This window comes from Anopheles nili, chromosome 3 (genome assembly GCF_943737925.1).
Source record: "Anopheles nili chromosome 3, idAnoNiliSN_F5_01, whole genome shotgun sequence".
Lineage (NCBI taxonomy): Eukaryota > Metazoa > Arthropoda > Insecta > Diptera > Culicidae > Anopheles > Anopheles nili.
This window is the reverse complement of record NC_071292.1, coordinates 47,298,193-47,318,467: the sequence shown is the minus strand read 5'-3', so window position 1 is coordinate 47,318,467 and position 20,275 is coordinate 47,298,193. Positions and strand designations below refer to the sequence as shown.

Genomic DNA, 20,275 nt, shown 5'->3' with positions numbered 1-20,275 from the left:
AATAAACACACTTTCCCGCTGGTAACCCTTCGGCACAGGGTGGGTCACGGCTACCCTCACAGACACATCGGTGCCAGGGCCGAGTATTGGCGCTTTATTCGTCCGTGAGGCGTATCAGGCCGGAGAATGGGCCATCCAACGGGGCGAGCAAAGAAAGCAGCTCATGAAAGATGCAGAATTTAATCTTCACATCAACCACCCCCACCCGAAAGGGCACCCGAAGGGGGTGTACGTTGCCAATTATGCATGCAGGAGCACAGGACGGAAAAAAAACGAAACAAAATCGCCTCGGGACGAAACACACTCCATTCGATCGGTCAATTAAAACATCGCACCGAGCAACGGCGATGTTTTTGCTTTTTTGAGGTGGCGAAATTAGGCGAAACCCGTGCATTTGAATAGTTCTACTGCAATTTATTCGCATCGCTTTGGTAACGAAGACATCCAACGAGAACAAGATTGCAAGCGCGAGGATTTGGAGTTTGGAAAAGGACCAACGAAACGCCAAAATTGTTCTTGTTGGCGAACATCCAAAATGTTCATATTTTTGCTTTGCATATCCAGCGTGCCCTTTAATCAACAAACAGCACGTGATTCGCCTTCATGGCGAGTAGTTGCAATGGGTAGCAACCTCGATTCCGAACGTTTCGGTTCAAGGTTTTATACAAACATAAGTACACTGAATATAAATCAAGGATTGCTCTAATGCTCTGCAACGCCCACGGAATGTCCAAGCGTCCTGGAAACAAAAAAGCGCTAACGATCCGAGCGTTGCAAAATCGCACAGGGTTGCACTTTTTCTTGGTATACCAGAAAAAAAGGAACGAACAAAAATCGCATCTTTAAATGCACGGCGCCACGCCACCGAAAGTGGTACGGTTAAGTGAATAAATTATAGCTCGAGCAGCCAGCTCGTCTAAAACACGGTCCGGCGTCGTTGCGCTAATTCATTCGTCCATTGCTGGGACTGACAGGGCATCAAAAATTTGGCACACATACAAAATGGCAGCCGATCCGATCCCTTTCATCCTGTCTCGCGTCTCTCCTCTACCGTTCGTGGGCTCCAGCTGGGCGAGCATCCCGCCAGAAGATTGATGCAATTTCTAGTAACCTACATCGAGGTGGGGGATGAGTTATTGTCCTTTCTTCATCCGGCCGTGGGCGAGGAGCGCTCGGAAACCGGAAGATGGGAAGCAATAAAAGTCACTTAAATTAAAATCTATCTGCACGAAGCTGTCAGCGGCGATTTCGGAAACGGCGACGACTCCACCGGGCAAACACGAGGACGCTTTTCCGGTGACATACATATATTTTTTTTTCGATGCAAACGGAGCTGTTTATTGGGATATCCATGGTCACTGGGGCCGGATGGAGCTGGGCGATCCTTTTTCATCTCCACCCCCGAATCCCTTCCATCGCCAGCGGCAGACGGGAAAAGTACCGCCATTTCGTATCCTCTCAACGCCGCCAGGGTGGATGAATAATTAATCATAAATTTGCTATCGCTCGGAATCGGCCGCGCTAAACCGGACAAGGAAAAACCGTGCGTGTGTCCCGGGGTCTTGCCCAGTCGCGTCCTTTTTTTTTCTTGGCCCACGCGACACATTTACATAAAACAAAATAATCCCATCGCCAGAGCTTCGTAAAACAAACACACACACACACGCAAAATGCAGGCCAAAAACCAGCAGAGCTGCTACGGAAGGAAGTTTGTCGCGTTGCGGCGGCTATTTTTTTTTTGTTAGCCCCATTTTTCCTTTACAACCGCCATTTCTTTTCTCCCGTTACGAGGAAACTTGCAAGAGGTATGCGCCAAAGGGGATTGATTTGCATTTACCGAGGGAAAGGTCAAAAATCGATCATTACGTCTCTCGAGGGTTGTGGCTTGATACCGGGACGCTGGGATATTCGAGATTTCGAAGATTCCGCAGGCACGTTCATCTCCACACTGTTTGCTGAAGCAAGCCTTCGGACGAAGACAATTGAGGTCAATAAAACCGACAACCTAAAGTTGTATCTCCTTTGTACGATTTTCAAGCATTTAATTTAAGCAAATGTTTGCGTTTAATGTAGCCCCGCAATCACTGAAGTGAAATGTGCGGCACGAAAAAAGCAAATCGAAAACATAAACATTTTTCTCCGTTACATTGTGGCTGTTATTTTTAAGTTATGATTCGAACACAAACGGAGCACGAATTTATAAAACAAACGAGAACAGACGTGCTTATTTCAGCAGCACAGTCTCGGTAGTGATAACTCGAATTCGCTTATTAAATTTACATTAATCTTGTGGCATTCCGTCATGATTTGCACCGGGAAATTAGTTGAAGAGAGAGAGAGTGAGAGAGAGAAGAAAACAACGACAATTACTGTCTGAAAACAGCGAGAATAATAAAAATACTGCATTTTTTCATGTACACATTTTTGGTTTGTTTTTCCCTTTTCTCTCTCACAGACGTCGAAATACCTTATCTCCCGATACCACGAGCCAAAAAAAAGGATTTCAGAGGTTTTCGCATCTCCATGTTACGGTTTTAGATGTGCCTGACAGACGTTGTCGAATGGGCGGGTGAGACGCCGTTACAAAATCTGCACTAATTAGAGCCGGGTTTTTCCAATTTTCCTCCCTCGACAGTAAGCTGCCATATCCGGCCTGCACGCAGATTTCGGTTTCCCTCGTTACGGTGGCCCGAAAGAATCCGTCCATCAACGGTACGAAAATACTAGTGCCACTCGCGCACTCGAAAGCCGATTTCGGTGCTAAAATTTTCTCCAGAATTTCCCATTTCCATGGCATTCCTTGGTCGGTGTGCAAGGACTGGGAGTCCTAGGATTGGTGGCGCCTCCCTTAACGGCCCCATAATGCAGGATTCTTTACATTCTTCGCCAGCAAAATCGTTTGCTCGACACAAACATGATGGAAAGCACGCTCAGGGTTGCTGTGGAGAACGGACTTCATCCATTTTCGGAGGTGAACAACGCCGATTAGCTCGATCAACGGTTTTCGTATTAATTTAATGAGCACATTCTAGTAAAACGCGTATGCAAGGGCAGCCAGAACGATGAAAATGGGGATTATAAATATTCTCACGAACGTCCCGCACTCCGCAAGTGAACGAAAGGTCGTAAAATTAAATTAGCTGTATTTATAACCAACGCATAGGAAAAGTGCTAATATTTATTGTCAAGGAATAGGAAACCCCGCGAATGGTGCGAGCTCATCTGGTAGTTCGCCAAAGTTTCCCAAATATTTTCTAAAACCATTATTTCATTTCTGCTGTTGCTATTTTCTCATAGTCTGAGAAACTCATTTTTCACGCCTGTTTGTCTCTGTTCACGAGGTAATACAACTGCAGTGTTAAATAGTAGTCTATCGACAGGGATCACTTTACATGAGCAGGGATTTGGAATGGATTACAACCCGATCAAAATCAACGACCATTTAAGCTGCTCTCATCCCTGTACATGGAATATTGTTTTGGTAAAATGGAGAATATGGCTTTAAATCCATGAGTTTGTCTTTGCCAAAAATGGAAAACATATGCCTGGGGTATTGTTGAAATGTTGTTTTGGAATAAACGGTTTCTTGATCATCTCTATAACAGCTAACTTTTAATTGAGCAGGAAACGCTTTTCACCGAAAACCGCAGCTTAGCTGATAAACTCTTTTCACAGTATTCAGAGTACTGAATTCTTTTTCAAAGCAATTTAAAATGAGTTTGAAGCAATTTGTAGATAATCATTTGCTTTCATGATCACAATGGAATCAACTCATCGTTACTAAATTTCCTTTCTCTTTCTCTCAAGATTTTCTACAATTCTTATTATATTTCATTTTTTACTTATTATATCATTTTTGATATATAAAATACGACTAGTTTGAACAGTCCATGATTCAAATGATCTTGATAATGAAATAAACCTACTTTATTTATTCATTATTGCAGATTTACAACAACCAATAGTAGCAGAAAAAATAGTAGAAAACAAAAAAAAAACATGCAAAAACTTACCTTGATACGCTCCATTTTTTGCATGTATTTCATCGCTTGGTTGTGGTAGCTATCTAAAATTTTGAATACCAGCCCCGAAACCAACTTTATCGATTACTTTCCATTAATTACACTGCCACACTCCACTAGATGTGGGCACCATATTGTTCACCCACCGGCTCACTACTATCCCGTAGTACACCCTTAGGCAAATTCAACTATTGCCTTCACACGCCACAGATGATCGATTTGCGCAAATACCACCACCAAAAAAAAGCAAAGTCCGGAAAGGTAGCCTGGTGAGGCTAACCTTTTTTTGCGTGATTAATCAAAGCGACTCGACCCAAAACCGGCAGCCGCGAACTCGTACCGGGCCCCCTACGGGCTTTCGATTGTAAAAAGAACTAAACACGGCTCCATCGTTCGCACATTCTTTTCGGTTTGTTTGCGCAAAAAAAAACACGAAAGAAAGTTGAATGAAATACAACCGTTAACTGCTCACCGAACATTTATAGCCTACAGGATGCGAGCGGCACGCAACAGCGAACGGAGCGAAAGCCACCCCGGTTGACGAAGGAAGCAAAACATCCCCCTTGCAGTTCTGGTGGTGGGGGTGGGCGTGGGGGGAGGGGATGGGAGGGGTACCGGGTTGGAGTGCCGACTATTGCCCACGAAACCAATCGACTTTTAATTAGGTAAATTAGTTTCCATTGGGCGTTCACTACTACGGCATCGGCATTTTCGGGGTCAACTTCTGCAGCACCGGCGGCAAACAGCACACGCTCGAGTAGAACTCGTATTTTCAACTTTTTTTTTCTCCCCAAGAAAACGCGACCACCCGGGGAGGGGGGTTGAGTAGCGAACGATTCGCCGTTCCAGCCGTCAACTTTTCGCGATTTTCCCGAATCCAAACCGAACCACCAATCCGCGCTGCTAGTGCGAAGCGACTAAACGCAAACAGAAACCGTTGCTACACGAGACGGCCTACTACTATCCGCTCGTACTACTGCTCGACGCGACTAAGCGATCCTGCTGGAAACCGCAAGGACATACTCTCTTTCTCTGGAGCGCGTACCCTCGGGCGCTCTCACGGAAATTTGTCCCGCTCACCGCTGGGGAGCATTTCTTCGACCGGTGCGTTGTGTACACTCATTCGTCGAGTACTAGCAAAAACGTTCCATCGTCTTGAAAGCGGCTTCGCGTGTCGGGAGACAGGCGGACAGAAACATCGCTAGCAAATCAAAGGCTTGTACACGGGAAGGCCCAACAGCAACGGACAATTTGTTGAACATATAAAAATAGACAACGCTGGGTGTTTTTGGCCATTCCAGTCCGCTGCATTGGGTCTTTTTCTGTATTTAAACATTACACAAACTAAGCTGAGACGCGCTTCGTGCGCAGACCTTGGGTTTGAGCATTTTTAACAGGTAAAACGGTAAATTACGAAACCCATTGAAACGCCGTTTTCGATGCCACCACCAGCGAGCGGATTGGGAACGCTAAATGCGTTTGTAAACAACATGTGCCCGACCACGGCGCATGCAAATAAACTCCAACGGGAGGCTCCTTCCAACACAAACAGAAACCTGAAAAGGACGAGAGCGATTACGCGTACCGGGCACGACGCTATAGCCGGGGAGGTCGTCGTGGCACAGGAGGTGCTACAACAGCAAGGACAATAGCCTTTGTGGTGCAAGGGCAAACAAAACAAACGTGGCGCTTTGTGTGTGCTAGTGCCGTTCGTCCCTGCTACACAATTATACTGAGGCTGCGGTGGATCCGTTTTAGTGGTTACTGCGCCACCTACTCGCGTTTGGTTTCGAACAACACCTCGAAGGAGAGACCGATTTGATGATCCGAAAATGGGCAACGGCTTCCCAGAGGGCCTTCAGAGAAGTGGTTAGTTAGTTTGGAGATGCCGCAGTTATTTGTGTGAAATCCTTCTGTTCGAGTATGCTACCGGTCTCTATAAATTGTATATGCCTGTGAATCTTTATCAAGGCATTGCGACTCGTGCCAAGCAAAAAAAAGCAGGTATTTGCTAATGAAGGAATGGCTAAATGAAGGATTGTTAAATCGATAATTACGGTGCGATTATTTTGAGGGGAAAGGATTCAGGAGGAAATTTTTTTGATTTTTTTTTGATCATTTTGGGAGTACAGAATGTCCTCAAAATGGATCCCGATACGGTGTATCACTAGCAGACATTTATTGCTCCATCGGTTAATCGAGACATTGCTAAAGTCGCTTAATGGCTCGAAACTGCAGCATTTCGACACTTCCTACCCATTCTTAAAAAGCTCCAAAAGCCTTATAATAGAAAACTTTTTTGAATTTTCTAATCCCACAACTAGAAACCCGACTAGAAAAGTTTCACCGGAGATGCGATTCCTCTTTGCGTGAGTTTCCGTTCTATTCCAACAGTACGAACCGACAAGCCACATGCTTTGGCCTCAGTGTCTCGCTATAAATCGGACACCAGACGATGTTCGTGTGAACTTTTGCCCTTCTACCTTTCAGCTATTGATCGCCAGGCAGGTCAGATCAGGAGAGCAAAAAATCGTTACAAAAAATCACTCCGACGCTAAACAGCGACCGAACACGCAAACACAAGCATGTTTATGGAATCAGGCCCATTCCCGCCAAAGTGCCCAGAGCTCAGGTTGAATTCCATATTTTCATTACCATTTTTCTAAACCGTTCTCAAGCGCTAGCAAATTGGAAAATTCCATCGCAACGAACAACCTACAATCAAAGGATTACGCAAATGTAATGTTGTGGAACTCGGAGCTGATTGATTTATCCAAGCAATTTCCTTTACATAATATTATATGCGCAACAAGAAATGCAGCAAGAGTTTTCTTTTCAATTTAGCAGGAACGTGGTAAAGGAATTGTAGAAAATCCTTATAAATGCAACTTTTAACTCCTAACGGGGCTGTAATGAACGGTTATGCTTTCTGTGACGCAACATCAACATCATAGTACGGTGTTACACGGTCACGATGATTGGTGGAAATATTCCAATCACTTCAGGTCAAATGACGCAAATTTTCATAACTGTAATGTGACATTACAGTTGAACTGGTTCTTTTGCGTTTGATGTACGTAACGTTTGATTTTCCCAGAAGTTCGTTTTCTTCAATAGCATACCGAAGCAGTTTTCAAGTTGTATATCATTTCTCTTTAAATCTTGTACTAAAAGCAGATTTTTTTTTAACAATTGTATATCACTCACTCCTCACTCCTCCCTTGGTTTTTCACATTGCGGAGTAAAATAGATTCACGAAAAAATATATAAATTAAGAATTAAATAAACAGTTATAAAAGCGATATAAAATAATAATAAAAAATAGACATAATAAGAAATAATAAGTAAATAGACAAATAAAGCGGCAATGCACTGTAAACCCATAAATATCAGCTGAAATGGGAAATTTTATCATTTAGGTTTTATGCATGCAGTCTTTCATTTGAAATTTTAAGCTTTATTTTGTATTTTTTCTTAAATATAATGATAAATAACAAAAAAAAGATAAGAAAGTTGATCACTACTCACGGTTTTTAGTTGATGGATCATCGATGATTTTTTTGTTGAGCTCTCTAATCCATGATCTTAGTCAGCCTTGGACGATCATATTACGCACTTCAAACAAGGTCCCCGCGTTCGATTTAACCACTACTTCGAATTGTATTTATGGCGTCTGATCAAGACCTGTAAAAAAACGAAACATATCTCATCTCACCGGCAGCTTGTAAATTTGTACGACTTACTACCTGCACTACATTTTACGCTACTTTAACACGAACCTTGGTGTCTTGGACAATGTCACAATTGTGCGCATCCTCTCCTCCATCCTTGTTGGCTGGCATTCCTTGTCGGCTCAGCGATTTCCTCGGCGAGGCTGCCTTCTTCGACGAACGTATATCACCCGCGGGGTGGTCCCACGGAGTGTACTTAACACTTTTTGTTTTCTTTTTCCGCCAATCCGAGGCAAGGCGTAAAACTCATTACCCAATTTCTGCAGAGTCTGGCTACACCCTACAATAAACCGTCATCATTCGAGGGGCGAAAAACAGCGACCCACGAATGTGGAACGGTTCAATAAAACGCGAAAACATACTGCACTTTTCCTTTCACTACGACCCGCCCGGCCTCAACAGTAGCTGGCCAGTTCCGACGACCGCGAGGAGCGTCTCCGGTAGTGATAAAACCGATACAGCAGCCGTTCTCTTTGGTTGCGGCTTCTTTCTCGAACCCTTTCTTCTTTTCCCTTCCCGTTCACGTGTGCACCCTTGCCAACGGTTTCGATTATCACACGCCGTCGCCCTTGACGTAGGACACCCGAGGCTCATGACGTCACGTAAACTGACCGAGCCTCGCGCCAGGATCGTCACGCCAAAGACACAGCCGGTCATGGCACCAGTGGGTGTGCCATCGACCATCAGATACGGTGTAGCTGTTACTCGGAAAAGACGTGATCATGATCTCGATCGTGCGTGTGCTGACGTTGTTGTTAAGTGGGGTGTTGTGTGGAACCCGGCTAGTGCAATGCGCAGGACAAGCCATTAACAGTAAGTGTTTGCAGAAGTTCGAGAGGTTAGCCCTAGGTTGAAGCAAAATGAAACAATTAAGCAGACACAACAAACAAGCAAGGCATTTATCTCACCACATCTGCTGTCCTTCGGTTCGTAATTACCGAAACGCATTCACAGCTTGTACCGATTATCTCGATTCCAGTGTCACAATACAAGCTCATGCCGCGGGTGTTCCATTTCGACGATTACGACGAGTGTCTGCGCGATGATCCAACCGTGCCGGATGTGTACTGCATGGTGAAGGCTGTGGTACGACCGGACGAATCCTCGCCTGTCTGGAACGTGATCGCTGACTTTTCCGGCAACTGGAAGCAGCATCTCAACCACGCACATCTCGACCGAGGCCTGTGCCTAAGCGGATGCGTCCGGATGTTGGCTGAGCTTGAGCGTGGAAACATTACTGAGCGGGAGCTGGACTCGCTAATCGTGCCAAAGTTTCAGATCGATTTTCCGGTAAGTGTTCGTGGTTCAATCAAAGTAGGCGAGGAATTCTATCTGCTTGACGATTTCGCTTAACCAGATTGAGAAAACGTTGATATGGAAAAGGACACTGTACCTGGGATTATTCGATTTGTTTTATAGAGTGGTACTGTTTGTTATGACTAAAAAAACAAACTCCTGTCTTATCGACGACATCCATGTCATATTGGGATTGTGTTGTCGTATTGAATCATGTTGATAAATATTTTGTTAAGGAACTCAACGACAGTAAGGTTATAAGTACTTTTAATGTATCTTTTTCCTGTTGCTGATTTTTGTAAAATGACCACAAGAAACTATGATAACGTGTACACTACATTCGTAGTAGGTCACAGGTTTCACATTTCAACCCATTATAAATCCCCTTCAGTACATTTTCAAAAACGGTACGTTCCGAGACGTGGACATGTACCGGCGCAAGTACTCTGACCTGTTTGCCAAATGCATCAACTACGAGCTGCAGCAGAAGCATGGTTTACAGGCCTACACAGAAATCGAGTACTGCGACAGTAACAGAGAGTCCTATCCGATCGGTGAGAAAACCCGCCAACAAACAAGATGTGTACCATGAACCAACCCACAACCAACGGTTCTTATTGTTTTAGATAATATGGAAATTGCGTTCTTAGTCGTGCTAGGGGCTTTACTACTAATTGTAGCTTCCTCCAGCTGGTACGATCATCGCTGCAAGCAGGATCATGGTCTGACACACTACAAAACGGAGCTTCCTAGCAAGGGTAACATACTAAATTCGTTTAACAAGAGATTGGTTCGATTGCCATTGTTAATGAAATCCCACACTTAATTTGCTCGCTTACAGCATCCATGGTCCTGGTATCTTTCTCGCTCATTCGTAACTGGTATCGGCTCACGTCCCGAGGTGACGATTCTCTGAGCCGCTCCATTCGCTATGTGCATGCAGTAAGATTTATAATTTTCATGATGATCAACATGGGGCATAATGTCCTGTACGCTCAGCCTCGCAATGCAATCGTTATCGAAAGGGTAAGAGACGCTGGCTTGTTGGAATGTATGATCTACTTTGGTTATCTTATATTTTCTTCTATTGTGATTCCAAGAGATTCCATGAGGTTGACTCTATGATGGTAGCCAATGGATCGCACATGGTTACTACATTCTTCGTCATCAGTGCACTTATGTTGGTCCTGTCGCTTGTTACTAAGGTGGAACAGACGGGTAGAAAGATTGGATTCCTGGAAATAATTATGATATCAATTGCACGCTACGTTCGGTAGGAGATTTATTTGTGTCATTATAAGCATAAAACTAAACAAACCTCTCAAATCCCTCAAACTATCACAGCTTAACTCCCGTGTATGCTTTCATCATGTTTCTGGAAGCAACGTGGCTGGTGCGTTACCTCGATGGTCCTCTTTGGCGCAAAGGATTCGAGACTGGTCGGACGTACTGTCGCAAGAATTGGTGGGTCAATTTATTGTACATAAACAACTATTATGCCACTGATGAACCGGTAAGTAATAAGCTGCTAATAAAAGCTTATACTATTTGAAACATTTCGAATGCGATTCGGTCAGAAACTTTTGAATCCCTGACACTGGGTTAAGTCTAGCGGTCTTTTTTGTATTTGATATAAGAAATAGCTATTAAACTAACAAGCCATTTATTGTTGCCACATGTTTTACTCTCTTCAATCAGTGTATGCAACATACATGGTATTTAGCAGCAGATTTTCACCTGTTCGTCTACGGGTTGGTAGTATGCGCAATAGTATTACGTTGCTCTAAATTCCGGACCTACATTCTGTCCTTTTTGCTGCTGATTTGCACAATGGTTGCCGCTATTATCGTGTATGTGAAAGGATACGAAGCAGTTACGGTTTTGCCACCAGAGTAAGTAATAAATATGTTTTAAAAATGTAAGTATTCTCTTATAAATTGATCAATCTTCCCGTGCCTACTAAATCCAGCTAAGGCTAGCAGAAAATTAATCAACGATCGTTAATCATAGTAAAACATTCTTTGAATTCCAACGGTTATATCTCTTTTATCAGTTTATACGACTTTCAAATACATATGATTTGTTTTGCTGTTTTCAGACCGCTTAGATTTTTCTTTTGGTATTGGGATATGTACCAAGGAACGTACCTACCGACGCATATGTATCTGGTCAATTACACGGCTGCTATTATGGGCTCCTTCTATATGCTTCATCTTCAAAGAAAGAACTTCAGAACACCAAAGGTATGGTACATAAACGTGGTCAAGGATCACTCCGAGACATTTTAATGAAAAGCTTCGTCTGACTCCTCCTCTATCGGTAGATGTTTTCGTTACTGTGGTTACTCGCTGTGCTGGCTATACCTGGAACGTTCGTGGCCGGTTATTTCATTTACAACAATCTATTCGAGACACCATCCGTGTGGATGTCGTTGGTATTTCCTCTCGGACGATTATTTTACACTGCGCTTATGATTGTGCTTACTGTCGGTTTCATCTTCCGGGCAAGCAAACCTATCCTGCGACTGTTGAATATTCACCTGTTTGGCATCCTCGGTCGTCTCACATATTGTGCATACTTGTGTCACTTTTTCATTGCCCGAGCAGTCTCTTTCGGTACAAAGCGACAGTCGAATCTTGAGACATTCGAGATGGTATGTTTCGATTTGGATATCCAAAGAAAACTGGTCCTTTTCTCACGATTATGATGCATTTTTCATGTTTTACGTCTTTTTTTCTAGAATACTGTTAGTTGGTCCACTCTTGTAATGTCTTACGTCCTTGGATGGTTGCTCTGCTTGATACTTGAATCGCCGTTCATTGCGCTACAGAAGATCCTTTTCGAGGGATTGTACGGCAATAAAAAATCGACCGAAACGACTCATAACAATCTAAATGAAAACCTGTGTACAACGACAATAATTATACCATCTAACACTCCAGTAGAAAAGCAACAAGCAAATGATGAGGAATCATTACAAAAGTCCATCGAACAGGTGCGTCTTTGAGGACATATATGAATACGCACTGAAATAATATACAATGGTGTCGCTCATACCAAATCGCCTCTCTCAAACATTTAAGGAATATAATTACATATTTTTAGCTTAAATACGCAAAAAACTGAAAAGAAGTGTTTTTCGATTAAATCTGCTCCGTTTCCCGCAAATTGTCGGCTACCACAGCCGCTATCTAAACAAAAAAGAATAAATCACAAATGACTTACTGAACTACGTTTTAATGTGTTGTTTTCATAACGTGACTTCATTAACCACTCGGGAATTTCTTTAGCTGCGCATTGAAAACCTTAACAACTTAGAAATTCCTCTACGTTACTCTCAACTAATTAAGCTTAATTGCATTTCGAAATGTTTTGCCACCTGCCTGAACTTTCCGTCATACAAAAAAATAACCATGTTCTTCAGTATGTGCGACGTAAAATCAAAATTGAAAATCGTTGCTGAATATTACAAAATTACTTCTTAAATAGCCGAATATCGAAAACGATCGCGTTAGTATGAGGTTGGGTTTTCCATTTTGCAGATTTACTTTTGTTTGATTTTATCGTTGCATTCTTGAATTGAATCTCAATTATTGCGAATATTTGATCCGATTTTATGCTTTGGCGAGGAATTCAACAAAAACTTCGTTGTACTTGAAGAAGTATTCTAAGTGTCTCCAGTTAACAAAGCCATCGCTCAGCTGACCTGGTGGCCTGTAAATGATTCTAGCAATAATGACTAAATCGTCTGCTAATATTCTTGCACTTAACTTTGTTCAGTTGAACCAGTTAGCACCATTTTTTAAATGCTTGGCTTTGATAATTTGCAGCAGAGTTGTATGAAAGCCCCTACCTATTCAACACGATGAAAAATGTATCTATACGATTAACTTTTGCTTCTAGAAATGATTTTTCCGCTCATCGATTCAAGCCCGCTACTATTACGTTGTAGTTAGCTGTCGAGTAGCGCAATTGTATCCGAATGTTGTGATCCGTTTTTTTTCTTTCAGATTTACTAATCGACAAATTTTGCAATCGTTATATTACTATTTTTCTTGGATAATTAAATATCCTTTATTTTAACGTTAACAACGACCAAACTAAAACTATATAAGTTTCGCTATCCAGCAATCGACAACTTAACTTGAGTAAGGAAGTAGAAATTATATGAAAAATTAGTGTAACGACATGAATCGCCATGCTTACATTCAAAAATGAAATTCTGCTTACAAATATGATCATAAGTAGCTGTAAGACGGAGCTCAAACATATGACAGAACTGATACCAAATGGGGCTCCTTCGATTACGTGTACCAAATTAGGAACCGGTGGTACAAGCTGATGGATAAGTAATAGCGCATGCTAGCGATTATCATTATTCGTCATACGATTAGGTATCAGTTACATGTCACATGTTAAAACCAGTCCTTAAGTTCTACGAACAATGTACAAAAATGAAAGCATCGACACTATAGCCGCTTAATTGTTAGACACCTTTGTATCGTTCCATGTGCGCGGTTCGCTGAATGCTCCAACACGCATGCGCACATCAATAGCGCGCACCGCAAAATGATAACGCTGACCCTGGAATTGCGGCGGTAGATTAGCCAACATCTGAGGTCCAATAGCCGGTACATTGCAAACATATTGCCATTCATCCATTCCTCCCGAGTTGGATTCCTGATGCGCATAAATCTGGTAATTGTAAATGACTTCATGCTGGTCCCCTAGCGTTGGCATCGACCAAGATATAACGATTCCAGTAGGCAGGTTATTTACGCAAATAGTTGGCTGAGGTGGTGACAGCTTCCACATTGAATTACTCGGCTGTGGTTCCGGTGATGGAAGCGGTACAAGAACGCTATTTATTTGAGATGGCGATTTAGTCCGCACTCGTTTCTTCATTAAACCTTGAACATCTTAAAAAAATAATGTAAGCATAAACATTAGTTAAATAGCTAATTGTATCGGTTTTATTTGAAGCCATGCCATTACACATGTACATGTGATACATGTTAAGTATCATAGGCTGGTTACTTCATTCAACGATTTCGTAACTTTTTGGGATCTGTCCATTGAGTAGTATGATATAACAACATTGACACGAATACTGCAAACAGTAGTATACGTTTTGATATAGCTTTATTCAAGTAGCTTAGAAAATGAAAAAATTGAATAAAAATATAAATTTGAAATGTGAACCTCTCTGCTTCCAACACTTTGTACACAGCCTGTACTTTGGCATCAGGTCCCTCAGATGCATTGATCCCTAAACGCAAGTGTGAGTGACATTGAAAGCTCAAGTGAACGCGAAGCGATTTGTTAAAAGGGTACTCCTCTCGTACTCTTTTTCGGTGTTTGTTTAACGTGAGAAGATCCACGCTCGGAGCAACTAGGAACCAACACTCTCTCGGGCATCGGCATCTGATCCTGCTCCGGTAAGCAGCCTACACTAATTCTATCACCTGTTTCCCTCTGACCACGTCGTGGTTCGGGTTCTACCATGGAGGTAGATTCATTAAGGTCTCTCTCAAAAAGCGGCCAAGAATCCGAAAAAGAAACCCTCTCCCCAATTGGCATCATATCAGAGCTTCAAGCAAACTTCAAACTTTGAAATCGAATTCAATACTCTCCCCACGCGAAAACCCCAAGGCCCTTCCAATCCCGCGTTCCCAAAAAAATCCAAGACCCTTTCCCAAGCAGAAAATCTCCAGTCTCACTGAGATGCTGGAACCACTGCTTGACTCCTTTAACGTCCCGGAACCTCTCTCAGGAATGTTACGTTGGACAATTTTAATGCTGAAGGGATTTATCAGGCAATGGATCGAAAATTGGCCATGTCTTAGCATGATGATTCGTCTAGACGATTAAACATGAAAATGGCCATCATACTACAATGGAACTGTACAAGTTTTATTGGAAAAATAGATACTTCTAAAGTTTTAGAGGGCCACTACCATTATGACATATGTACCCTAAGTGAAACTTGGCTTTCCAAATTTCCTTCCACGGATATGTGATCCGTCAAGATGTGATACGTTATGTGTCGAATGATACGAATGTGATACGTCAAGATCGAACAAGTTTTAGGAATGTTGGGCGTGGTTGGGGAGTTAAATTATATAAATAAATAATAGGCAGTCAAAATAGGCATTAGAAATAGTCACAGTTTCTATTGACGCCCAATTCCCTCAATGCAATTCGTAGAAGCTGTCGCCATCCAGGTTATGTTGGGGAATCTTGATGTATCACTTGCATCTATTTATCTACCTCCGGAAGCTAATATTGATCCCAAGAAGATCAATAAAGATCTCCGTCTTGGAATACGGTTGGAATATGGAAATCAACTCATACAATGTCCCTTGAAGTAATTTCCAGAATGATGCCGCTCAAACTAGGTTTTTAAATGCTATCTCTTAGCTTTCTGATACGTGCCTAAGTACAGAATCCCCTCACAATCGAAAATTTTCAATCGCTACAAGTGACAAAATTCGAATGTAAAATTCTGAAAGTATTTCAGGATTTTACTTCTTTTGATGTGCTACCTAGCGCTCAGCCAGCTATAGAGCGAGCCACTTTTCCAGAGTCCTACAGTTCCCTTCTCACTATAGACACCTCGTTGTGTGAGGAAGTCAAGACTATCTCTAATAATCTGCACTGGACGACTATTCCAAGCATTTTTGTGGAAAAGTATGACCGTCCTATTAATAACCTTTTTTTTACTGACAAATCTCTTTCCAAGCAGAGCATCTTTGGCGTATATAATGCCAGCACAGATGCATTCCGTAAACTACGCCATCCATGCTCAGTCTATAATGCAGAGCTCGGTGCAATCCTGCGTGCCTCATTTTTAATAAGTGCGAGCTCCCCGGATGAATACTTCATATTTTCGGGCTGCCTTAGCCCTCTAAAACCATTAAAATCCGTGAGTGCTTTGAAGAGCCCACACACCTTTATTCAAGGATACTCAACGCCCTAGGGCCCTTGTTCGAAAAAGCGTTCAGAATATCGCTCATTTGGATTCCTTCACATTACGGAATTCTCGGCAATGAGAATCTCGGAGAAAATGAGGCAATCTCTCCTAAAGTCTCCACCAGACCTTGGTTCTACGGCCTCAATGTGGATCGCGCCTTCATATGAATGATATCTAGACTACGGTCTAACCATTTCGCTCTACTCCAACCATGGATAAATTGTAGAATTCTAAATTGTGAATTATGAATTTGGAATTAATTATGTATTATGATTAATCTAACTCTAAAAACAATACGACCAGACCGTCACTATAACCGAACGTAAAAGTCAATAAGGCTTAAGGCTGCTACTCATGATGCAGAGAGGGCATCTGAGATCCAAATTGTGATCAAATGTCCATTGCTGAACCATTGCTGGTCCTCTAAGAAGATCTGACTTGTACTGCAGCAAGTCGAGTTCACCTGAAAAGTTGTAATAAGCAGTACTTTGTAACAACGTTCAATGTGATTGCACGTTGCACGTGTTCCAAACATTCAGACTTTATCCAAGCGTATAAAAGTGAAATTTATAATGAAACGATAACTATCGAGATAAGTATACAATACGATATCAATGCATAACTAAAATAAGTATTTTACAAAAATACGATCAAAACTACAAAAAAAAACATACTATCGAACAAAGGATATAAAGAAGAAAAATTGTACAATATTGTAGAACGGCAAGCTAGTGAGAGATTTATTTACCTGGAGATGGAACTCTAGGCCGCTGATTTGCTTGGCCAGCCATTCCAGTAGGATGACAAATCGTTGCAGCAGGTCGTTTCGGTACCGTTGTACGAACCACAGAACCATTATGCTGGTACACAACCGTCGCTGTGGCATTCATTGCCGCGGGAACAGCACCGTCAGTAGTGCTTACTTGCTGCTGAGGTCGCATTGCACCTTGGGTAAGCCGTACCAACTGATTCGAAGCCACTGCTGCAGTTGATCCAGGTGTCAAATGCGTGGAGCTTGCTAATGTTTGCGTACCGTTAGCAGTCAGTTTAGGTCGCTTAGACGTAACAACGCCTTCTGCATTACGGGTTGACTCATCCTCATCCGTAAGATCAATTAATGAATCAACTGGCGATGGTGAAACTGTCGTATTTGCTGATTTTGATCTGCTCACTGCTGTTGGCGTAGTGGAGCTTACAACGGAGGATGAAGTTCGCGAAGGGCAACCAGTGGTAGCTTGTGTATTGCTAGATTGTACGGCGCCTGTTACCAACCGTCCTGGAGGCATATTGAAAGCAGGACGTTGTCGAGGAGTTCCTCCCTCTGTTGAATTCCGAGAGGCGGTGTTTCCTCCCGTTAAATGATCCTGTTGCCTGTGAAGGAAAAAAAAGAAAATGTTACATGGACAAGTTGTTAAAATATGCTCCGTACGCAGTGACACTTACGCATTAAGCTGCGCTTTGCGTTGCGCTTGTTGATTTTGCTGGTGAATTATCTGCACGAGAAACTCTTGATGCTGCCGGACCTGTTTTTCCTGTTGCGCTTGCTGGTATGGGGACAAATATGGCCGCATTGGCGTAATTTTGTGGAGGGACCTTCTCCGCACACTGTCGTCGGAACCGCTGGTGTTAAAATTACTCTCACTATTGCTATTTGAATTCACAATAGTATTGTTAGCAGTGGCAGTGTGCGTCGGTGTTGTGGTAATTACGTTTTTGTTAATGGGTGGTACTGCTACCCTACTGGATGCGTTGGTTGTAGAATTTACGACTGGAACACCGTTTAGTGATCTGGCACCATGAGATTTATTTGCTCGAACCATGCCGTTCAACGCTGGGCTGTTTGTAATCGACGAAGTCGTTTTTATGGCGTTCAACGGAGGTAGGTTACCCGGAATCGATTGTCGATTCTGTTTTGCTGAAACTTGACGCTGACTACCGACATTAGACATGGATTTTGGAGTTGCGTCTCTCGATCGTTTTTTGAATTTCTGACGTGTACTAATATCAATGGGCGACGACGCTTCAATGGGATTTTTTTGCGCTAAGCGAAAAAGATGTAGCACGCCCTGATTAAATAGTTCGGGTGTTTGCAGACCAACGGCACGAGTAATTTTTACGGGAGCCACAAAAGAATTGGCTCGTTTTTTCAAGTCCCGCACCGCATATTCCGTTACGGTTTTTAAATCATCGTAATGACTGATCATGTACATCATCTTTCTCCTTAATCCTTGGAGCATTTGCTCTTGGCGGCTGATCTGACGCCTCAGATCTGCTACTTCAGATTTATACATTATGGACTCGCTTACTTTCTGTAACACCAATTGTTCCAAGTCATAGCGATTCATTTGATTGATTGGTTTGGAAAACCGCTTAAGAAATTCCGCTCTCAAGGAACCTGTTTTCATTTTTGATGAATTACCAACTTGTCCTTCTTTTGAACCTTTGGAAGCTGATTCGTTCAGAACCCCGCCGACACATTCGTTTTCATCTTTCTCAGTATTTCGTCCATCGTTTACAGCTTGACTGTCCGTGTCATTCAAAAATTCATCCAATGGTTGAAGCTTTTTCCTTTGTGATTCAGAGCTATCCGTGTCATCGAAGTCCATCGGTTTCTCGATTTGGTTCTCCCTCGCTTTGGGCAGTTCCAAATCATATACGACCGTATTTGCGTTTCTTGCACTATTCGGAGAGTGGCTGACTGCGGTATTTTCAACCACGTCATTGGCCTGCCGGGTTCCTGGCATGTTAGGCATCTCTTCTAGCATGCACTCCTCATTTATGGAACCCGGAAGTTTTGCACAATCCTGGGATGTGAGCTCGGATTTCCGTTTAAATTCTTCAAACAGCTGCTCTTGCAGCTTGAGTTGCTGCTTGTATCCTTCCAATATCTGTCCTTCCAAATAGATATGTTGCTTAAGGTCGCGAATTTCACGTTTGTTTGCAACTGATTCACTAACCAGCTGGAGAACTGCTTGCCGTAAATCCTTGAAATTTGTTTCTAGCAAAGGTTTGGAGAATCGTCGGAAAAATTCCATGGTCAGCGATTCTTCTGCCATGATTGACGTTTCGTTTCTTTGACAGTCCTCCGAATCTTCAGATTCATGGGTGATTTTATTATTACTAACACCGTACACATCTTTTCCTTCCATATTTTTGACAGAAATTAAATTCTTGCGATATGTCGCCTTGTTGTATCTGCTTCGTAATCGCCTTCGTCTCTTAATTCTGATCACTCGTTCTTCTGTTGCAGAGGTTCTGCTAGATTTCAGATCTGCTAGATGACGTTAATGCTATCATTGACACCCGCGCACTTTAGCAACATTGTCAAATCGTTTTTTTATTTATCGATATTCTAATTACTGGAGAAACCCTACCGGTAAAATTATAAAAAAAACTCATATAATTCTCAAGATTCTACAATATATCAGTATGACGAACCCGTCAGCAATGAAGAATCAAGTATAGACGCAACCCAACTAAATAGAAACTTCAAATCGCCGAACCAACCAAAACTAACAAGATAAACCAAACTAATGAAAATTAACTAAAGAAATAAACCAAGCAAACCAACCAAAACAAACCATAGAAAACCAAATCCAACCCAATCTATCTAAGGGCATATCACTCCAGTTAGTAGAGCCTATAAAGAAGTGGTAAACCTTTGAATGTATTGGATGTGGCCCCTAGGGGTATATCCCACTTACTTTTCCTGCACTTCCAAAAGTAAAATATGTAACTTCACTGCGATCAACTGGTTTCCTCTTTCTCTCCTTCACACTTTTATGCGAGGTCCATTCGAGTTTTGCAAGCTTCACTCGATCGAAAACACGCACTACTACATATACAATCGTTCTGTTCCATCGGTTCCCGTAATTTTGTCAGTACCGCTGGAACTGGACACCGCTCATGCAATATGTACGGAGCGAGGCACTGTTTCCGGTACCGTTCCGTGTCGTTTGCACCCACCCTAGTTGTATCGTGCTCTAATCACGAAAATGCAAAAAACAAGAAACTTTGCTTTTAGTTTACAATTGAGTTCGAGCTACAACTGATGCGATATGCGATAACTCATTTTAACAAAATATCCTAAGATCACCGTGCTCTTCAATCTCTCAACGAACATCTTCCTTATTGAAAAGAGGTTAAAAATAAAATGTTGCAAATATGCAGACCTATATAACTCTTGAGGAAGACGTGACCATGATGGCATTCCAGAAGCCACTTCTATTCTTTATTTCATGTTCCTATATACT

At 42.4% G+C, this 20,275-nt stretch overlaps 2 protein-coding genes across 2 annotated transcripts; one reads left to right on the top strand and one right to left on the bottom strand.

Moving 5' to 3' along the window:
- Window positions 1-8,475: 8,475 nt before the first annotated feature.
- LOC128724463 (nose resistant to fluoxetine protein 6-like) lies at window positions 8,476-13,068 on the top strand. The gene is made up of 12 exons (XM_053818187.1): window positions 8,476-8,566; window positions 8,733-9,043; window positions 9,441-9,603; window positions 9,676-9,807; window positions 9,891-10,075; window positions 10,150-10,322; window positions 10,394-10,562; window positions 10,748-10,941; window positions 11,148-11,292; window positions 11,373-11,702; window positions 11,790-12,044; window positions 13,060-13,068. Exons 1-12 carry the CDS (start codon window positions 8,476-8,478, stop codon window positions 13,066-13,068), a joined length of 2,157 nt encoding a protein of 718 aa, XP_053674162.1.
- A 460-nt stretch (window positions 13,069-13,528) lies between these two features.
- On the bottom strand, window positions 13,529-19,171 carry LOC128724462 (activating transcription factor 7-interacting protein 1-like). The gene is made up of 3 exons (XM_053818186.1): window positions 17,466-19,171; window positions 16,771-17,393; window positions 13,529-13,968 (listed from the first exon to the last, which is right to left on the bottom strand). Exons 1-3 carry the CDS (start codon window positions 19,169-19,171, stop codon window positions 13,529-13,531), a joined length of 2,769 nt encoding a protein of 922 aa, XP_053674161.1.
- Window positions 19,172-20,275: the final 1,104 nt, after the last annotated feature.

Coding starts and splice junctions, on each gene's coding strand:
- LOC128724463 (XM_053818187.1), top strand. CDS start 8,476: ATGATCTCGATCGTGCGTGTGCTGACGTTGTTGTTAAGTGGGGTGTTG. Junction 9,604..9,675: donor CAGAGAGTCCTATCCGATCG/GTGAGAAAACCC, acceptor TTATTGTTTTAG/ATAATATGGAAATTGCGTTC. Junction 10,563..10,747: donor ATTATGCCACTGATGAACCG/GTAAGTAATAAG, acceptor CTCTTCAATCAG/TGTATGCAACATACATGGTA.
- LOC128724462 (XM_053818186.1), bottom strand. CDS start 19,171: ATGGAAGGAAAAGATGTGTACGGTGTTAGTAATAATAAAATCACCCAT. Junction 17,394..17,465: donor CGCAAAGCGCAGCTTAATGC/GTAAGTGTCACT, acceptor TTTCCTTCACAG/GCAACAGGATCATTTAACGG. Junction 13,969..16,770: donor GCCTAGAGTTCCATCTCCAG/GTAAATAAATCT, acceptor TATTTTTTTAAG/ATGTTCAAGGTTTAATGAAG.